Raw genomic sequence first — 16,053 nt, 5'->3', positions numbered from 1 at the left:
TGCATTCAACAGATTTCTTACGAAATGTGCAGATCAGCCCTGCATCATGGATTCACTTTACCTTTCAATCTTGACAATGCTGAAGTAAGCAGGCCAGGTACTGACAGGCTTCGAGTCCAAGGGAATCTCTACATCCTTAGTTCCCAAATTATAAACGTACACCAGGTTGTCATTTTTGATTGCAAGACCCATGTACTCTTTTTTGGCCTGAAATGTTAAGAAGTCTTGTAAATAAAATTTATATGAATGAATATCATTTTTGTTCTCATTTCTTTAAAGGACAATTAGCAATCTAAATGTTTGGCTGTCTATAAGGCATATCTGGCTTGAATTATTACCAGAGTGCCTGTTAGACTGGGCAGCGCCTCCTTCTTTCCAGCCTCCCTATGGCTGCATCAGTGTGAAGCCCCTGCCCGCTACCCACCCCCACCACACCCCTCTGTGCCTGTCTAAGTATACCCTGGACAGGAAGGCAAGCAACTCTGGGCTTGTGGACATTTGATGGCTGCCCGGAAGGTGCTAACCTTGTTTCATTAATCTGGAAATATAATGCCGCCTGCCAATACCGACTGCTGTATACCTTCAAGCAGGGTTCAGCATTAAATATAGTAAGTCTCTGTACTCTGGATGTCTTTGAAATGCAGCATTCAGACTCCTGAGTTTGCAGTGTGAGGGTGATATGAGGAAACCACAGAAATATCCCCCACAGAGGAAGAATTACCTGTCCCACACAAAGAAGGAATTGCTACTTTAGTCTTGGCCTTCTGATCTACACCTTCTGAGGTGCTAGAATGGGAATTTTGTTTGTTTGCACAGGTAGTTTTTTTTTTTTGAGGCAAGAGAAAAGCACTTATCTTTCCTTTTAATGTAATTCCATCTTGTAAAACCACTTGCTCTTACGTTTTTGCTTCCGAGGTACAGGATGAACTGATCTGCAGTCACAGCCAGTTCTGACTGCTTCACAGGAGGAGGCTTCATGTACAGGCTCAGAGATGTAAAGGTCTTTAAGTCATCCATGCTGGCTCTGGGGTGCACCTCGACTGCTGACTGGCCATCAAACATCATGGAGACTTGGATCTGAAGTTAGAAAATTATTTCATTAAAGCGCAGCAGTACAGAAATGGGCATAGTGCTTTCCCATGGTTCTCAGTGGGCTTCCCTCATTTCTTAGGCGGTCTCTGAGCTTTACTCATGACCTCCAAGCCTTTGTTTACTTATGTCCTTATCTTGTTGGAGAAAGGATATAAAGAAGATAATACAGCTTAAATTTAAAGCTAGGTGAAAGAAAAAGGCAAAACAAAAAGGCAACAAAGTAGGTCTAAGAATGAGGGTAAATATGAATTCCACAATGAACTACCTATTTGGTTAAAGTGAACTAAACAGCTTGAAAGGATACTTTGTTATACAATTCACAAGGCCCATAAATTTAACAACTAACTGATCAGGAGAATAATAACTAATCTTGGGTTCTAATACAGCTAGGACCTTCTCCCTAGGGTCTTCAAAAGAGGAGCGCTGGTGAGGCTGTGAGCAGTATCCTAGACCATGTTTAGACAGTTGGGAGGGGTCTAGACTCAGCTTCTAAGTCTTATATGAGGTCTTGAAATCTGGCTCTACCACTTACTAGCTGTGGAACCATGAGCAAATCACTTAAACCTGCAGTTTCCTCATCGTTAAATGAGGACAAAAGATTTGTTAAGAGGATGAAACAAGGTAACTATAAAGTGTTTTCCAGTGTCTGGCTCTATCATAATAACTGTAATGATGACTTCATTAAGACATTCCTTATAATAATCCTTAGAAAGGCATCACAATGAAGCACAATTCAGAAAATGCATTTCTAAGAGGCCCAATATGACATGCCGACCTGGTCTGATTCAAGGTGATTTTCAGAATATTCAGAAGTGTAAGGACTGTGTATATTCATGCAATTATGCAAATATTTATGAATAATTAGATATATTACATCAATTGACTAATATTAATTTAGTTAATATTGATGGCCAGTGAGTTCACAATTATATTTCCAAGTGCCTAAAGTGCAGCTGTCCTATGTGGCCAGTTGAGAAGAATACAATACATCTTAGTAAATAATCAAGTAGTATATGGGGTTAAAGTCTGTAAAAATTGAGAGTTTGAAAAGATATCTATCTGTATTAGAAAGCATCTCCCTTTGGGGAGCTGTGTGGGTTCCCCAAGGCATTGCCAGGACTTTCTTCAGAAAATGGTTTTAGGTGATTAAGGCTCCTAAATTCTACTCCATAGAAATAAAAGTACCAGAAGGCATTCACAGAAACCTAGCTTTGGAAATGCCATTTACTGACAATAAATCTTTTTTGAAATGTTCTCCAAGGTATCTAAAAGGTGATTTGTGGCGTAGGGCTAATTACCATATATTATTTAAAAGTTGGGTATATTTAGCAGTAATAATTTCCTTCATTACAAAACAGTTGATTTCCAGTTCTTAATTCTGTCCATAATTAGGGCCAATAGTCTGTTCAGGTTGACTCGCAATTGAGAAAATAAAACCATACAATTTGGTTGTTAAAAAAATCATGGTGGTCTATAAATGAATAAAAAACAAATTAGAAAGGGGCCAAGAACAAGCCCTGTTGTGCCACAGTGAAAATGTTGATTGTTGTGTTAGGATATTTCCTATCACTGCTGGCACTAGTTACGGTGTTGTATTGCTTCTGTGTAGCGTGTCAGAATGGGAGCTTTGTTGAAATTGTTCAGTTTAGCTGCTATGTGTTACACCTGTGGAGAGGTCAGTAAAAGTTTCGTATCATCTGTGCTGTGCCAGAGAATTCTTTGAAAAGGCAGATGGGCAAGAATATTGCATTTAGTAATTACATAAATATAGCTGTTAGGATAATGAATAGCAATAGTAAAATTGAGTCTTTAATTGGGGTTGGCCTTCTTTGGTTCCTTTTGCTCTATGAGCTATGTTGACTAGGCTAAATGTATACCTCTGAATCTTGGCTACCCATTAAGAATCACTGAGGAGCTTCAAAAAAAAAAAAAAAAAAAAAAAACACACAAAAAAACACACAGGTTTTGAGCCCTCATCTAGAGAGCCCGATTATTGCTTTATGGTTGGGACCAGGAATTGGTTTGGTTTTCAAATCTCCTCGCTGAGTCTAATGAACAGATGGAGCTGAGAACTATCAAGCTGGATAATACAGTAGAAAGTTCCCAGCTCTGGAAGCTGCCCAAGGATCTAAGCTCAGCCTCACGCTGTCCTTATCACCGAGTGACTGATAATGACTCTTTTCACTGGTTACCTTGCTGGCAACACTTCTGGTCTGAGCAATGAGCTCTCGGATCCTTTGGATGCTGGCGGAAACATTGCTTGCAGGCCGCTTCTGTTCTACCGTACGAAGCTGATCCAGGAGCTGAGGGACAACCTCTGTCAGGTTTCCAACTGTGGTTAATAAAAATGAATCATTTGAGTAGATATCTCAGTAGTTAAGTCTATTTCAGCAATCAGGTGAAGAGATAACAAATGCATGGTTATTTCTGGTAGAACTATTAGAAACTAATTTTATAAGAAAATAATGAAACTATATTTAATTCTAAAAAATTAATAGTTAAGTCCAAAGCATAATCAGTTTCTATCCTGCAATGTTTACAATACATATTGATCTATAAATTATATGCAGAGCAAGCTGATATACAATGTACATTTCTAAAGGGTGGGACCCATGACAAGTACACAGATGTTTCACTAAAGAGCACAAGCTCTGCTTACATTTCTAACTGATATAACAGGTCAAAAGAAATGTTGGGCAAGGTGGGGTGGGTGGGAAGGTTTTTTCCTAAGATGCCTGTTCACACATCACAATGCCACTGCAGTGGTCCCAGCAGCAGCAGAGCTGGATGGAAGAAATAAGGGAGCATGCCCGGAAAAGTGGCAGTGGTGCCAAGGTTGGGGGCTGGGGAGTCATGATCTATGATCCTAGACAAAGGTGGTAGTATGAGCAGACCATACTGATTTTTAAGGTTATTTTCTTTTCGTGTGGGGGGGAGGCGGGAGAAGGGGATATATAATTTACACAGAGAAAAGAGCACAAATCATGAGGATACAATTTGATGGAAAAAAAAAAATCCAAAACAGAGAATAGCATAGCTTTCTTAAAAGTTTCATGGACTGAAGCAGTGGTTCTCAATGTTTGGTCCCCAGACCAGCAATATGGGGATGGGGTCCAGGTGGTTCTGATGCACACTCGTGTTTGAGAACCACTGGAAACAAATACCTTTGGGCAAACTCCTAGCTAAGGGCAGGGCATGGTCACTGAGCATGAGCAGCTGAGCAAAAGCAAGCCTCTTCCTGGAGCCAAATTAAACTCAGATTCAGGAGAACAGGGCTTCCTTGGAGCCTCAGCTGGTAAAGAATCCACCTGTAATGTGGGAGACCTGGGTGTGATCTCTGAGTTGGGAAGATCCCCTGGAGAAGGGAAAGGTTACCCACTCCAGAATTCTGGCCTGGAGAATTCCATGGACTGTACAGTCCATGGGGTTGTAAAGAGTCAGACACAACTGAGCTACTTTCATTTTCATGCTTCAGGAGACTATTTCAGTGAGGACCTAGGAAACATCTCTTTTCTGTACTTAGGAAACAAACTGCTTCTCCAACAAAAGGAAAGAAATTAGGTAAATAATTAGCTACTATCAGTTTAGTGTGTTTATTAATACAGAGGTAAGTGTATGTTATTTGGATCACTAACCACAAGAGCCATACTATAAAATGACTATTATTATATAGTATAACAGTCTTTAACATTAAAGGCAGTAGAGTACATTTAAAGCATTGCATTAAATGTTGGTTATGAAAATGTGTACAAAACAGGGTTTCTCTCCCCTCAATTCTCTCAGAGAAATGGAGCCACTTTAGAGTCTTTATGAACTCTCATATTACAATATGCCTTTTTATTTACTTGTTTTGTATGGCAACCCACTCCAGTATTCTTGCCTGGACAGAGGAGCCTGGTGGGCCATAGTCCATGGGGTCGCAAAGAGTCAGATGTGACTGAGCGACTAAGCACACAAGTTAACTTCTACAACATTCTAATCTAAAACTCAAATGAAAAAAAAACTGCTTCTTAACGAAAGATATGCAGGGTTTAATGACCAGTCCCTCAACTGGATGCAAGTTGTGAAGTTGCTAGGTGATACCTGCATCTCTGGCAGAGTCCACGGCAGTGTTGTAAGCAGAAGAGTCAAAACTTTGAAGATTCTGTGACCAGTTGGTTAGGTTGCTAGCCATCGGGGCGGTTGCCTCCTGGACTTCCATTGTGGTCTTATTAGCTTCCGCGGTGATCAGCTGGGACTGACCCAGGCGCTGCTGAGCATCACCTTCACACAGAGCACAAGGACATTTATTTTGCAAAGAAGTAGGGCCTTTGATGGGATCATGAATACTCATTTAATCACTGGGATGAAACAGACCTCAAATTCAGGCTTTTCAGTCAAACTGAGACCTTTATATGCATGTTAATCATGGTGTAAGTTAGGTGCATAAGAATACTGTAAACAGTATTGACAAATGAGATCGAAAGACTCTAAAGTCTCAATAAAATAATGTAGTTCATTTAAAACATTTCCAAATTAGAGGCAATTTTTTTTTAAAGAGTAATATTAGTTCAAGTTAGAGACCTGGTGAGAAAACTATACAAAATGTGTATGAGATACTAACTCATAAAATGTTTGCCTGAAATCCACTGTAAATATCACTTTCCTTCTGCCATAAAAATGATGCTCTAGTACAGACATAAATTGGTAAGGAAAGGTATTTTTGAATAAGAAAAGTAAGTTTCAAAAGAGATCTATAGTGCAATTTTTAAGTTATATATTTAAAATAAAAACAAGTTTACAACAAAATGTTTGTTTCCTAGATAATGGAATTATTAACAGATTTCCCTTGTTTTTTCTCTTTTGTTATCCATATTTTCTACAATGGGCATGCATTATTTCTGTAAATAAAAACAATTAAAAATCTCTCAGGTGAGGTTTAGCTTCTTCTTTTTTTTTTTTTTTAACCAGAGAAACATTTAACTCAACCTCTCACGCTCTGAACTCGTGACGGTTGTGGCTTTGAATCCTGGGTCATCGTCTTTGTGTTGCTGTACCTTTCAGAGCAAGCTCCCCAGACTTGACAAGCCTTGGGGTTCACATCAGCCTAAAAGCAATACTTTCCCACATGAGATGATGTTTGTAAAATGCAGCCCAGGGCTTAGCATGTAGTAGATCTGATGACGCTGATGAGATGGACCCATCTGGCCAGGGCTTTGGTGTCCGGTGGTACTGCTGCCGGATTTGCTCTGTGTAGTGAAACCCCACATCCAGCAGTAATGTGCTGACTTTCACTATGCCGGGAAAGGCACATCTGCTTCCCATCACATCTTTCTGAGATACCCCCGTAGTTTCAGATTAGGCAACATGAGTGCTCTTGTTTCCCTCTCTGGCTAGGTGGTCTCTCTGCTTGCATTATAAGAAAGACATGCCATGTAACAGAGAGCAGCTGTTTATTGCTGGGGTCAGAGAAACCCAATAACCAAATTGGGGCTTATTTGTTAATGAAAAAGAATGTTCACAAGTAGGTTACCCAACAGTATAAACATCCTGATCTCATTCACACACACACACACCCACACACACCCACACACACACAAGACTGGAGGAAAATGCTTTTAAATTTAACTGTCATCCCTAGGTGATGTAGCTACAGCTTTTATTATCTTTCAGGACTTGTGTGTGTGTGTGTGAGAGAGAGAGAGATAAACGAAGTTTCTTTTGTCATCAGAAAGCAATACTATTTATAAAAAGATTAATAAGCAGGGAATCACTTACTCTTTCCTCAGAGGTTTCCCTTAATATTAGTGAACAAACAGAAGAGCTTACGTTTTGGTTGGGACCCTCACCTCTCTCTGCGGCCTGCAGTCTTTTCATGGCATCATTTAATCTGTCTCTGAGAGCACTCTTCCTTGCTAGGGCTCCTCCCACGCGCCTGCTGGTATCCACCACTGCCTCATCACTGCCTGTGGAGGAGAAGCCAAAAGAGTACAAGCAGGGCAAAGACTGGGGGGTGGGGTGGTGAAATCTCTGTTTCAGCGAAAAAAATTCTGGTTTGTACCATGGAAATGAAGTGAAGTGAAAGTCGTTGTCATGTCCGACTCTTTGTGACTCCATGCACTATATAGTCCATGGAATTCTCCAGGCTAGGATACTGGAGTGGGTTGCCTAACCCTTCTCCAGCAGATCTTCCTGGCCCAGGAATCGAACTAGGGTCTCCTGCATTGCAGGGGGATTCTTTACCAACTGAGCTATCAGGGAGGCCCCTTGTACAATGCAGTCATCTGCAATATTCTGAATATGATATAAACATAGAACGCCAATTCTGGGAAGTGGTACTTCAGTTAAGAGGTAAAGGACTGCAGAAAACCTGTAACACTGCTTGGGAGTGATATAGGATGTCATAAAGTAACTCATAAAGGTATAGAGATAATGGCTAATTTTTTGATTGAAAAATATAGTACTGCTATGACTAATAACACCTAGATGCACAACTGATTAAGAGCAGACTGGTTAGATAAGAATAGTTCTTTTTTCTTACTTGTTTTAATAAAATTTTAATTGATACACAACATGCATCTAGAAAACGGTACACATGGCTTGATGAATTTTCCCAAACTGAACGCCAAATATAACCAATACCCAGGGCAACAAAAAGAGCATGGTTAGCCCTTTAAGGTTTCCTGGGACCTCCATGCTTACCCGAACGTAGTCCTACCTCTGTTCCTTAGCTGTGTCTATTTTTAAGCTTTATTCAAAAGAAATAATCAGATCAGATCAGTTGCTCAGTCGTGTCTGACTCTTTGCGACCCCATGAATCGCAGCACGCCAGGCCTCCCTGTCCATCACCAACTCCCGGAGTTCACTCAGACTCACATCCATCGAGTCAGTGATGCCATCCAGCCATCTCATCCTCTGTCGTCCCCTTCTCCTCCTGCCCCCAATCTCTCCCAGCATCAGAGTCTTTTCCAATGAGTCAACTCTTTGCATGAGGTGGCCAAAGTACTGGAGTTTCAGCTTTAGCATCATTCCTTCCAAAGAAATCCCAGGGCTGATCTGACAGAATATTATAATTTTTTATATCTTTTGTATCACTGTCTTAATTTCTGTACAGTTAAAAGTCTTGAGTAGTTTAAATCTTCCAACTGTTTTTTTGTTCTTTAAGACTGTGCTGGCTATTCTTGCCTACCCTATCCACGCTCATTTCCAAAGAAATTCTAGAAACATCCCATATGTGTATATACAGTTCTGGTACTTTAATTGCAATTATATTGAATCTACAGATATATTCTGGCAGTAACTCTTATTTTTACAAATTCAAATCTTCCACTTAATGTAAAGTAAAAGTGAAGTCGCTCAGTCGTGTCTGACTCTTTGCGACCCCATGGACCGTAACCTACCAGGCTCCACGGTCCATGGAATTTTCCAGGCAAGAATACTGGAGTGGGCTGCCATTTCCTTCTCCAGGGGATCTTCCCAACCCAGGGATCGAACCCAGGTCTCCTGCATTGCAGACAGACACTTTACCGTCTGAGCCACTAGGGAAGCCCACACTTAATGTAAGTTATTATATAAAAACTACATATATATATATATATAAAATACATTACACTCATAAATAAACAATTGCACTCCTTTCACATGCTAGCAAGGTAATGCTCAAAATCCTTCAAGCTAGGCTTCAACAGTACATGAACCAAGAACTTCTATATGTACAAGCCGGATTTAGAAAAGACAGAGGAACCAGAGATCAAATTGCCAACATCCACTGGATCACAGAGAAAGCAAGAGAGTTCCAGAAAAACATCTACTTCTGCTTCATTGACTATGCTAAAGCCTCTGACTATGTGGATCACAACAAACTGTGGAAAATTCTTCAAGAGATGGGAATACCAGACCACCTTACCTGCCACCTAACCTGTATGCAGGCCAAGAAGCAACAGTTAGAACCAGACAAGGAACAATGGACTGGTTCAAAATTGGAATAGGAGTACGTCAGGCTGTATACTGTCATCCTGCTTATTTAACTTATATGCAGAGTACCTCATGAGAAACGTTGGGCTGAATGAAGTACAAGCTGGAATCAAGATTGCTGGAAGAAATATTAATAACCTCAGATGTGCAGATGACACCATCCTTATGGCAGAAAGCCAAGAGAAACTAGAGAGCCACTTGATGAAGGCAAAAGAGGAGAGTGAAAAAGCTGGCTTAAAACTCAACAGTCAAAAAACTAAGATCATGGCATCCACTCCCATCGCTTCATGGCAAATAGATGGGGAAACAGTGGAAACAGTGACAGACTATTTTCTTGGGCTTCAAAATCACTGTGGATGGTGACTGCAGCCATCAAATTAAAAGATGTTTGCTCCTCGGAAGAAAAGCTATGACAAACCTAGACAACGTATTAAAAAAGAGAGACAGTTTGCTGACAAAGGTCCGTATAGTCAAAACTATGATTGTTGCGGTAGTCATTATGGATGTCAGAGTTGGACCATAAAGAAGGCTGAGTGCTGAAGAATTGATGCTTTCGAACTGTGATATTGGAGAAGACTCTTGAGAGTCCCTTGGATTGCAAGGAGCTCAAACCACTCAGATGAGATCAGATCAGTTCAGTCGCTTAGTCATGTCTGACTCTTTACAACCCCATGAATCGCAGCACGCCAGGCCTCCCTGTCCATCACCAACTCCCGGAGTTCACTCAGACTCACGTCCATCGAGTCAGTGATGCCATCCAGCCATCTCATCCTCTGTCATCCCCTTCTCCTCCTGCCCCCAATCCCTCCCAGCATCAGAGTCTTTTCCAATGAGTCAACTCTTTGCATGAGGTGGCCAAAGTACTGGACTTTCAGCTTAAGCATCATTCCTTCCAAAGAAATCCCAGGGCTGATCTCCTTCAGAATGGACTGGTTGGATCCCCTTGCAGTCCAAGGGACTCTCAAGAGTCTTCTCCAACACCACAGTTCAAAAGCATCAATTCTTCGGCGCTCAGCCTTCTTCACAGTCCAACTCTCACATCCATACATGACCACAGGAAAAACTATAGCCTTGACTAGACGAACCTTTGTTGGTGAAGTAATGTCTCTGCTTTTGAATATGCTATCTAGGTTGGTCATAACTTTCCTTCCAAGGAGTAAGCGTCTTTTAATTTCATGGCTGCAGTCACCATCTGCAGTGATTTTGGAGCCCAGAAAAATAAAGTCTGACACTGTTTCCACTGTTTCCCCATCTATTTCCCATGAAGTGGTGGGACCGGATGCCATGATCTTTGTTTTCTGAATGTTGAGCTTTAAACCAACTTTTTCACTCTCCACTTTCACTTTCATCAAGAGGCTTTTTAGTTCCTCTTCACTTTCTGCCATAAGGGTGGTGTCATCTGCATATCTGAGGTTATTGATATTTCTCTTGGCAATCTTGATTCCAGCTTGTGTTAGTCTAAGGGAAATCAACCCTGAATATTCATTAGAAGGACAGATGCTGAAGCTGAAGCGCCAATACTCTGGGCACCTGTTTCGAAGAGCTGACTCATTGGAAAAAACCCTGATGCTGGGAAAGATTGAAGGCAGAAGGAGAAGGAGACGACAGAGGACAAAATGGTTGTATGTCCTTACCGACTCAAAGGACATGAGTTTGAGCAAACTCTGGGAGATGATGAACAACAGGGAAACATGGCCTGCTGCAGTCCATGGGGTTGCAAAGAGTCAGACATAACTGAGCAACTGAACAAAAACATATATAAATAATACAGTTTATAGAGTTTTTAATATAATAAAAACTTTCATTTAATGGAAGTTTTTATTATATAAAAATGTATATGTATTTATATATATTAAATATATATAAATATAATACAGTTTTTATTTATTCTTCCTTAGATCTAAATTCTCCTTTTGATCTCTATTTATTTATTTCATCTTTTAATTTCTTCAGTAGTGTACCATAGTTTGATGTGTAAAGATCTTAGCATCTTTCATCAGATTTATTCCTAGGTATTTTGTTATGGCAAACAGTGTTATTTTAAAAGTTAATTTCTAATTGTTTTACCCAGAATTAAACTAGGTACTTACACAATGAATTGATAATGTGGGTCGTCCTTGTCTTATTTCCAATCCTAATGGGGAAGCTTTCAATATTTCCGTATGAATATATAGTTGCTGAATATTATTTTATTCTTCCTTGTTAGATTATGGAAGTTTCCTTCTATTCCTAGTTTGCTATGAGTTTTTTTAAAACATGAGTGGGTACTGAATTTTGTTAAATGATCTTCCTGAAAGTAGTGAGATAAGCATATGAGTGGTCTCCTATGTCTGGTAAATGTGGTGAATTGCTACTAATGTTTTAAATGTTAAAATATTGAAATTCTGCAATAAACCTAACTTGATCATGTATTACCAATTTTATGTATGCTAGATTTGATTGGCCAATTTTTTGATAGGATTTTCACATCTTTGTTCCTGAGAGAATTTGGCATATATTTTTCCTTGTTTATAATGTCCTTAGGATTTGATGTCTAAATTTTGTTGACTTCATGGAAAAACAGAGGATTTCCAATTTTTCTATTTTCTGGAAGAATTTATATACTAATGGAGTTATTTCTTCAAGTGTTTTGGAGAATTCACTAGTGGAGCCATTTGAGCCTTGAGATTTTCTTATGGGAGGGCTTAATTGCTGATTAGATTTATTATACATATGCACATACATACAGTTCTCCAGATTACATACATCAGATTTTCCATTCATTCTAGTACCTGTTTTGATTATAAGTCTTTTCTTGAAAAATTGTTCTTGAAAATGTTCTTGTAGCATAGACCTTAATTGGGGCTCTCTTGGCACAAATCTAAACAAGTCACGATGTAAAATCTCGTCACCTAAACTGAAGGATCAACTTCCCAAGAATCGGTTCATGCTTTGTTTACTTTCAAAGCATCAAGAAATGTATGTTTCTTGACAGATAAGTAATTTTTTCACTTCCCATTCTTCTTTTCCTTCTCTCTAATGGGCTTACAGATATATACTCTCCCATGGTATACTGTCTCTTTTCAATTATACAGTATTGGTGTGCTTGGTTTTATTGTACAGTTATTTTTTCCCATACATGTGTATAACGGGTGTATATAGGTGGTGCTTAGTTGATTCTGTCAATGTACTTTGTACCAAATACAACATAACTAAAGTACAAGCGCTTCTTTCTTGTTTCCTCTGGTTAGTGTCAATAACTCCCCAGAATTCAAGGAGGGTCTTAAACATCTTTTGTAATTGCTTTGTGCCTTCTCTCTGTTTAGTTTCAACTTTTTCATATTGTGATACAGCAGTCTATTCACTCTTTCTTTTGGGTCTGTTACTGCAAAAAACACTGGTTGATACATTGAGGCTAAATATATTTAACTATATTTGGAGTCTGATAAAAATAGAAGAAAGAAAATCTATTTGGGGCTGGATGTTTAAAAGAAGAAATGCTTCATAAAATGTCTGTCCTATTTGGAACTTACTGTCTTACATAAACATTTTCCATTTTACAAATGAATTCAGTAGAAGATTTTTTAAAATAGTAGCTTCCTGAGTTTATTACAGATTGCTAACTATTTGACATAGATAATGAAGAAAAGGAAACCTGGTGAATAAAGATTACTGATCATTGGAACTCATTTGGAAATGAATAATAGTAATCTGAAATTACAGTATAACTCAAGAGATGAATATGATTCAATCTGAAAATGTGAATTTATATTACAAACACTCATATTTTCTAAAGCAAAGCAAGTTCTGAGCCACACAGTCCTAAGTCCCCATAGGTGTCTCTTTTGCAAATAAACATATGAAGGGATTTAACCAAACAAGATCATGAAATAGGCAACCAGATCTGCAAAATATTCAGAGACCAAACCAGAGAGACTAATCTGCACATAAAATATGCAACTTTGAAGAGATAGCATTATTAGAGTAGAAAAACTGCCTTCACAAGGTTCAACAACTCAATAATGACAAGACTGAGAAAATACGTTGCAAATTATTAAGGAGACTAAAATACTTTGTCACTACATCACAAAGACCCATATATTCTGGTCTTCACTACAAAAGCAATACACAGATATGACATTTATCCAAAAATATTTTACTATTGATATTCTAATTCTTTACTGTTAATATTCTAATTCTTTTCTAAAGAGCATGTGTAAGACTAGACTTGTATAATAAATTAATTAGAATGAAGAAACAGCATTTTTAATGCCTTTGTTCACCCAGAAAATAGTTGTTTTATGTAATTAAATAGTTAAAGAGTCTGCATATAAAAACAAGTGCATTTATTTTCTTTGGAAAAAAAAAGAGAAAATGAACATTTAGACTTGGGATTAATTACTTTGATGAAATCACATGAAATCTTCAGTTTCAAACTTGGTCTTTGTTTTTAGGTGGCAGAAGTTAGCTAGATAATGGATTTCTGACCTCATTAGTCAATGCTCGAATATCCTTGGGAATGAGCTCATTGCCCCAGAGATAAGTAAGTTTTAGTAAAAATTTTCAGTTTGTTTTTAAGAGTAAATAACAAGATTCAAGATTTCTGCTCTAAGTGACCCATTCCCTAGTCTTGACAATCTTTAAAAAAAACTGGTGTGGGAGGCTCATGGCTAAAATATTTACTTTTAATTCCACTAATGTTATTAACTATACCATTTGTATTTTGCTTGTTTCACAAGATTATTATTTCTTGTATTACCAAGTATATGACTGAGCTTTCAACGGAAATGATGACTAGACTTGAAGCAGTTGATCAAATGCATAGCTTGATATATGATCAATGATTGTAATACTGTAACTCTAGAAGGCAATGGCAACCCACTCCAGTACTCTTGCCTGGAAAATCCCATGGATGGAGGAGCCTGGTAGGCTGCAGTCCATGGGGCTGCTAAGAGTTGGACACGACTGAGAGACTTCACTTTCACTTTTCACTTTCATGCACTGGAGAAGGAAATGGCAACCCACTCCGGTGTTCTTGCCTGGAGAATCCCAGGGACGGGGGAGCCTCGTGGGTTTCTGTCTATGGGGTCGTGCAGAGTCTGACACAACTGAAGCGACTTAGCAGTAGCAGCAGCAGCAACAAGATTCAAAGCTAACCAGAATCATTTCACTTTTGTTTTTCCTTCCCTCTCCCAATGTTCAACCTGTTTGATTTAGCAGATGCAGGCCTCAGCCTTTGGAAGTGCTTCTTTCCATGTGGTCATTAGGGTTGTCCTCAATGCAGCAACTGGGTAGAATACAAACTACAAAAAAGTGCAAAAAAACCAGAGGGCTCTGCGGTACCCTGTCCTCCTGACTCAGTGCTGACCCATCTCTTCATGGTAAACTTTGAATATTTATTTTCATTTCCTTATTTGGCAGCACCAGGTCTTTGTTGCAGCATTCAGGATCTTTTAGTTGTGGCATGTGGGATCTAGTTCCCAGACCAGGGATCAAACCCGCCTCCCTTCCCCCAGCACTGGGGTCAGAATCTTAGCCACTGGACCACCAGAGAAGACCTTCATGGTAAAGTTTTAAAGGGCTTCTGAATTCTTCAAGAAAGGTTACATTATGTGTGATATAATTTTAGGGTGAAGCGTATTTTATGGTAATAACTCCCTGAAAATTGGTATTTATAGCAAGTTTCTACTAATTAATCTTTTTGATTAGCAAAAATATCCACTATATGTTTCCATGTAATTTTACTACATGGAAATTTTTTAAAACCACAATTTATTTTAAAATATCTAACAGCTGCTTTTTTAATACCTTGACTATGAGCAGGAACTATTAAGGCAATATTCAAATGAAACAGAATTTCTTCTATTTCTAGAATTTTGTAACCTCTGTTTACACGCAGAAACACTGTGTGGAAGGAGGGAAGCAGCTACAAATCAGAAGGCAGACAGGAAAGTGAAGATATTTACTAGAATCTGCCCTTGCTTGCAGCTCTCTGGCTTGATTGAGGAGGTTCTCGCTCTCATCTTTATGGTAAATGATCTGTGTATCAATCCCACTCACAGCCTACAAAGGAATCGGAGAGAGAAAGTAGGAATGACAGCAAAAGAAATCAAGTTTTCATCATTCTAGGATTTAAATGGTTTACACTTTATCTGCTAAACAGCAAACAAAACTCATACAGCTTCATTTTCATAGTTCGAAATTAAGGTCAAATGTAAACATGAAAAAATAATATCTTTGATATTTACAAGATAAATGGTTTTTGAAGAAAATTCAGTGAACTCAGAACAGTGCCTGGCCAAGGCCCCACCGAAGAAAGTGCTTGTCACGAAGAAGCTGTTAAATAAACAATGTTTTTGAGTTGAGGAAATCTGAATATATGCATAAAGTATCTTCTCTAGTGCCGTGCTGCAGTCCACAGCGTCACAGAGTCGGACACGACTGAGCAACTGAACAACAACAATCTTCTGTATCAGCAGGAACTAGTCTTCGATATTTTCTATTCAGGGACTTAGGTTTAAAAAAGCTTATGTTAAAGGAACTGGCATTCACTGACTGGAGTATGACACATCTCGAAGAACCTGTACTACTGAAGCATTCATAACATAAATAAAATGGTCTTTTCTCAGTTCTGCTGCTCTTTCTGCCATCTGAATGACATTGGAAGCTCAAGAGATGACATTAGGAAACAAAGTCATAAGCCAGGAAAAGGCAACATATTGATATAAAAATGAATGTTAAAATAAGGGAATACTCACATCATAAATTCGATCAGTGATGTTCAAAGCCTGTTCTGCTGTTTCATTGGCTTCACTAACGTAATTGGCAATATTCTCATAGACATTTGAAGCATCCAAAGCCTTCTGTACCAGTCCATTCATATCTGAACTGTGCAAATTCCTGTTAATGAACAAACCTGGCATTATTGCCTCTTTTTACCTCCTTGGGAAATAGGGCCATTTTTAGAGTCTGATTAGAATACTTCCAGGACTACAGGCACTTCCTTTTTGCTTTTTTAAAGTTACCTGG

At 38.8% G+C, this 16,053-nt stretch overlaps 1 protein-coding gene across 6 annotated transcripts in view; it reads right to left on the bottom strand.

Moving 5' to 3' along the window:
• LAMA4 (laminin subunit alpha 4) overlaps window positions 1-16,053 on the bottom strand; it is a 148,272-nt gene that overhangs the window by 32,867 nt on the left and 99,352 nt on the right. For all 6 annotated transcript variants that reach the window (XM_086317224.1, XM_086317227.1, XM_086317222.1 and 3 more), the window contains 7 exons: window positions 15,783-15,924; window positions 14,991-15,087; window positions 6,921-7,037; window positions 5,176-5,355; window positions 3,285-3,424; window positions 901-1,077; window positions 62-207 (listed from right to left, as the gene is read on the bottom strand). In XM_086317224.1, the coding sequence (XP_086173350.1) occupies window positions 62-207; window positions 901-1,077; window positions 3,285-3,424; window positions 5,176-5,355; window positions 6,921-7,037; window positions 14,991-15,087; window positions 15,783-15,924 (999 nt within the window). The remainder of the gene's footprint in view (window positions 1-61; window positions 208-900; window positions 1,078-3,284; window positions 3,425-5,175; window positions 5,356-6,920; window positions 7,038-14,990; window positions 15,088-15,782; window positions 15,925-16,053) is intronic.

The sequence above is a fragment of the Bos grunniens genome, chromosome 9, assembly GCF_055505025.1.
Source record: "Bos grunniens cultivar Pamir isolate PY7600 chromosome 9, Bosgru_T2T1.0, whole genome shotgun sequence".
In the NCBI taxonomy this organism is placed as follows: domain Eukaryota; kingdom Metazoa; phylum Chordata; class Mammalia; order Artiodactyla; family Bovidae; genus Bos; species Bos grunniens.
Note: the sequence above shows the minus strand (reverse complement) of the source record. Positions and strands in the feature narration are given on the sequence as shown.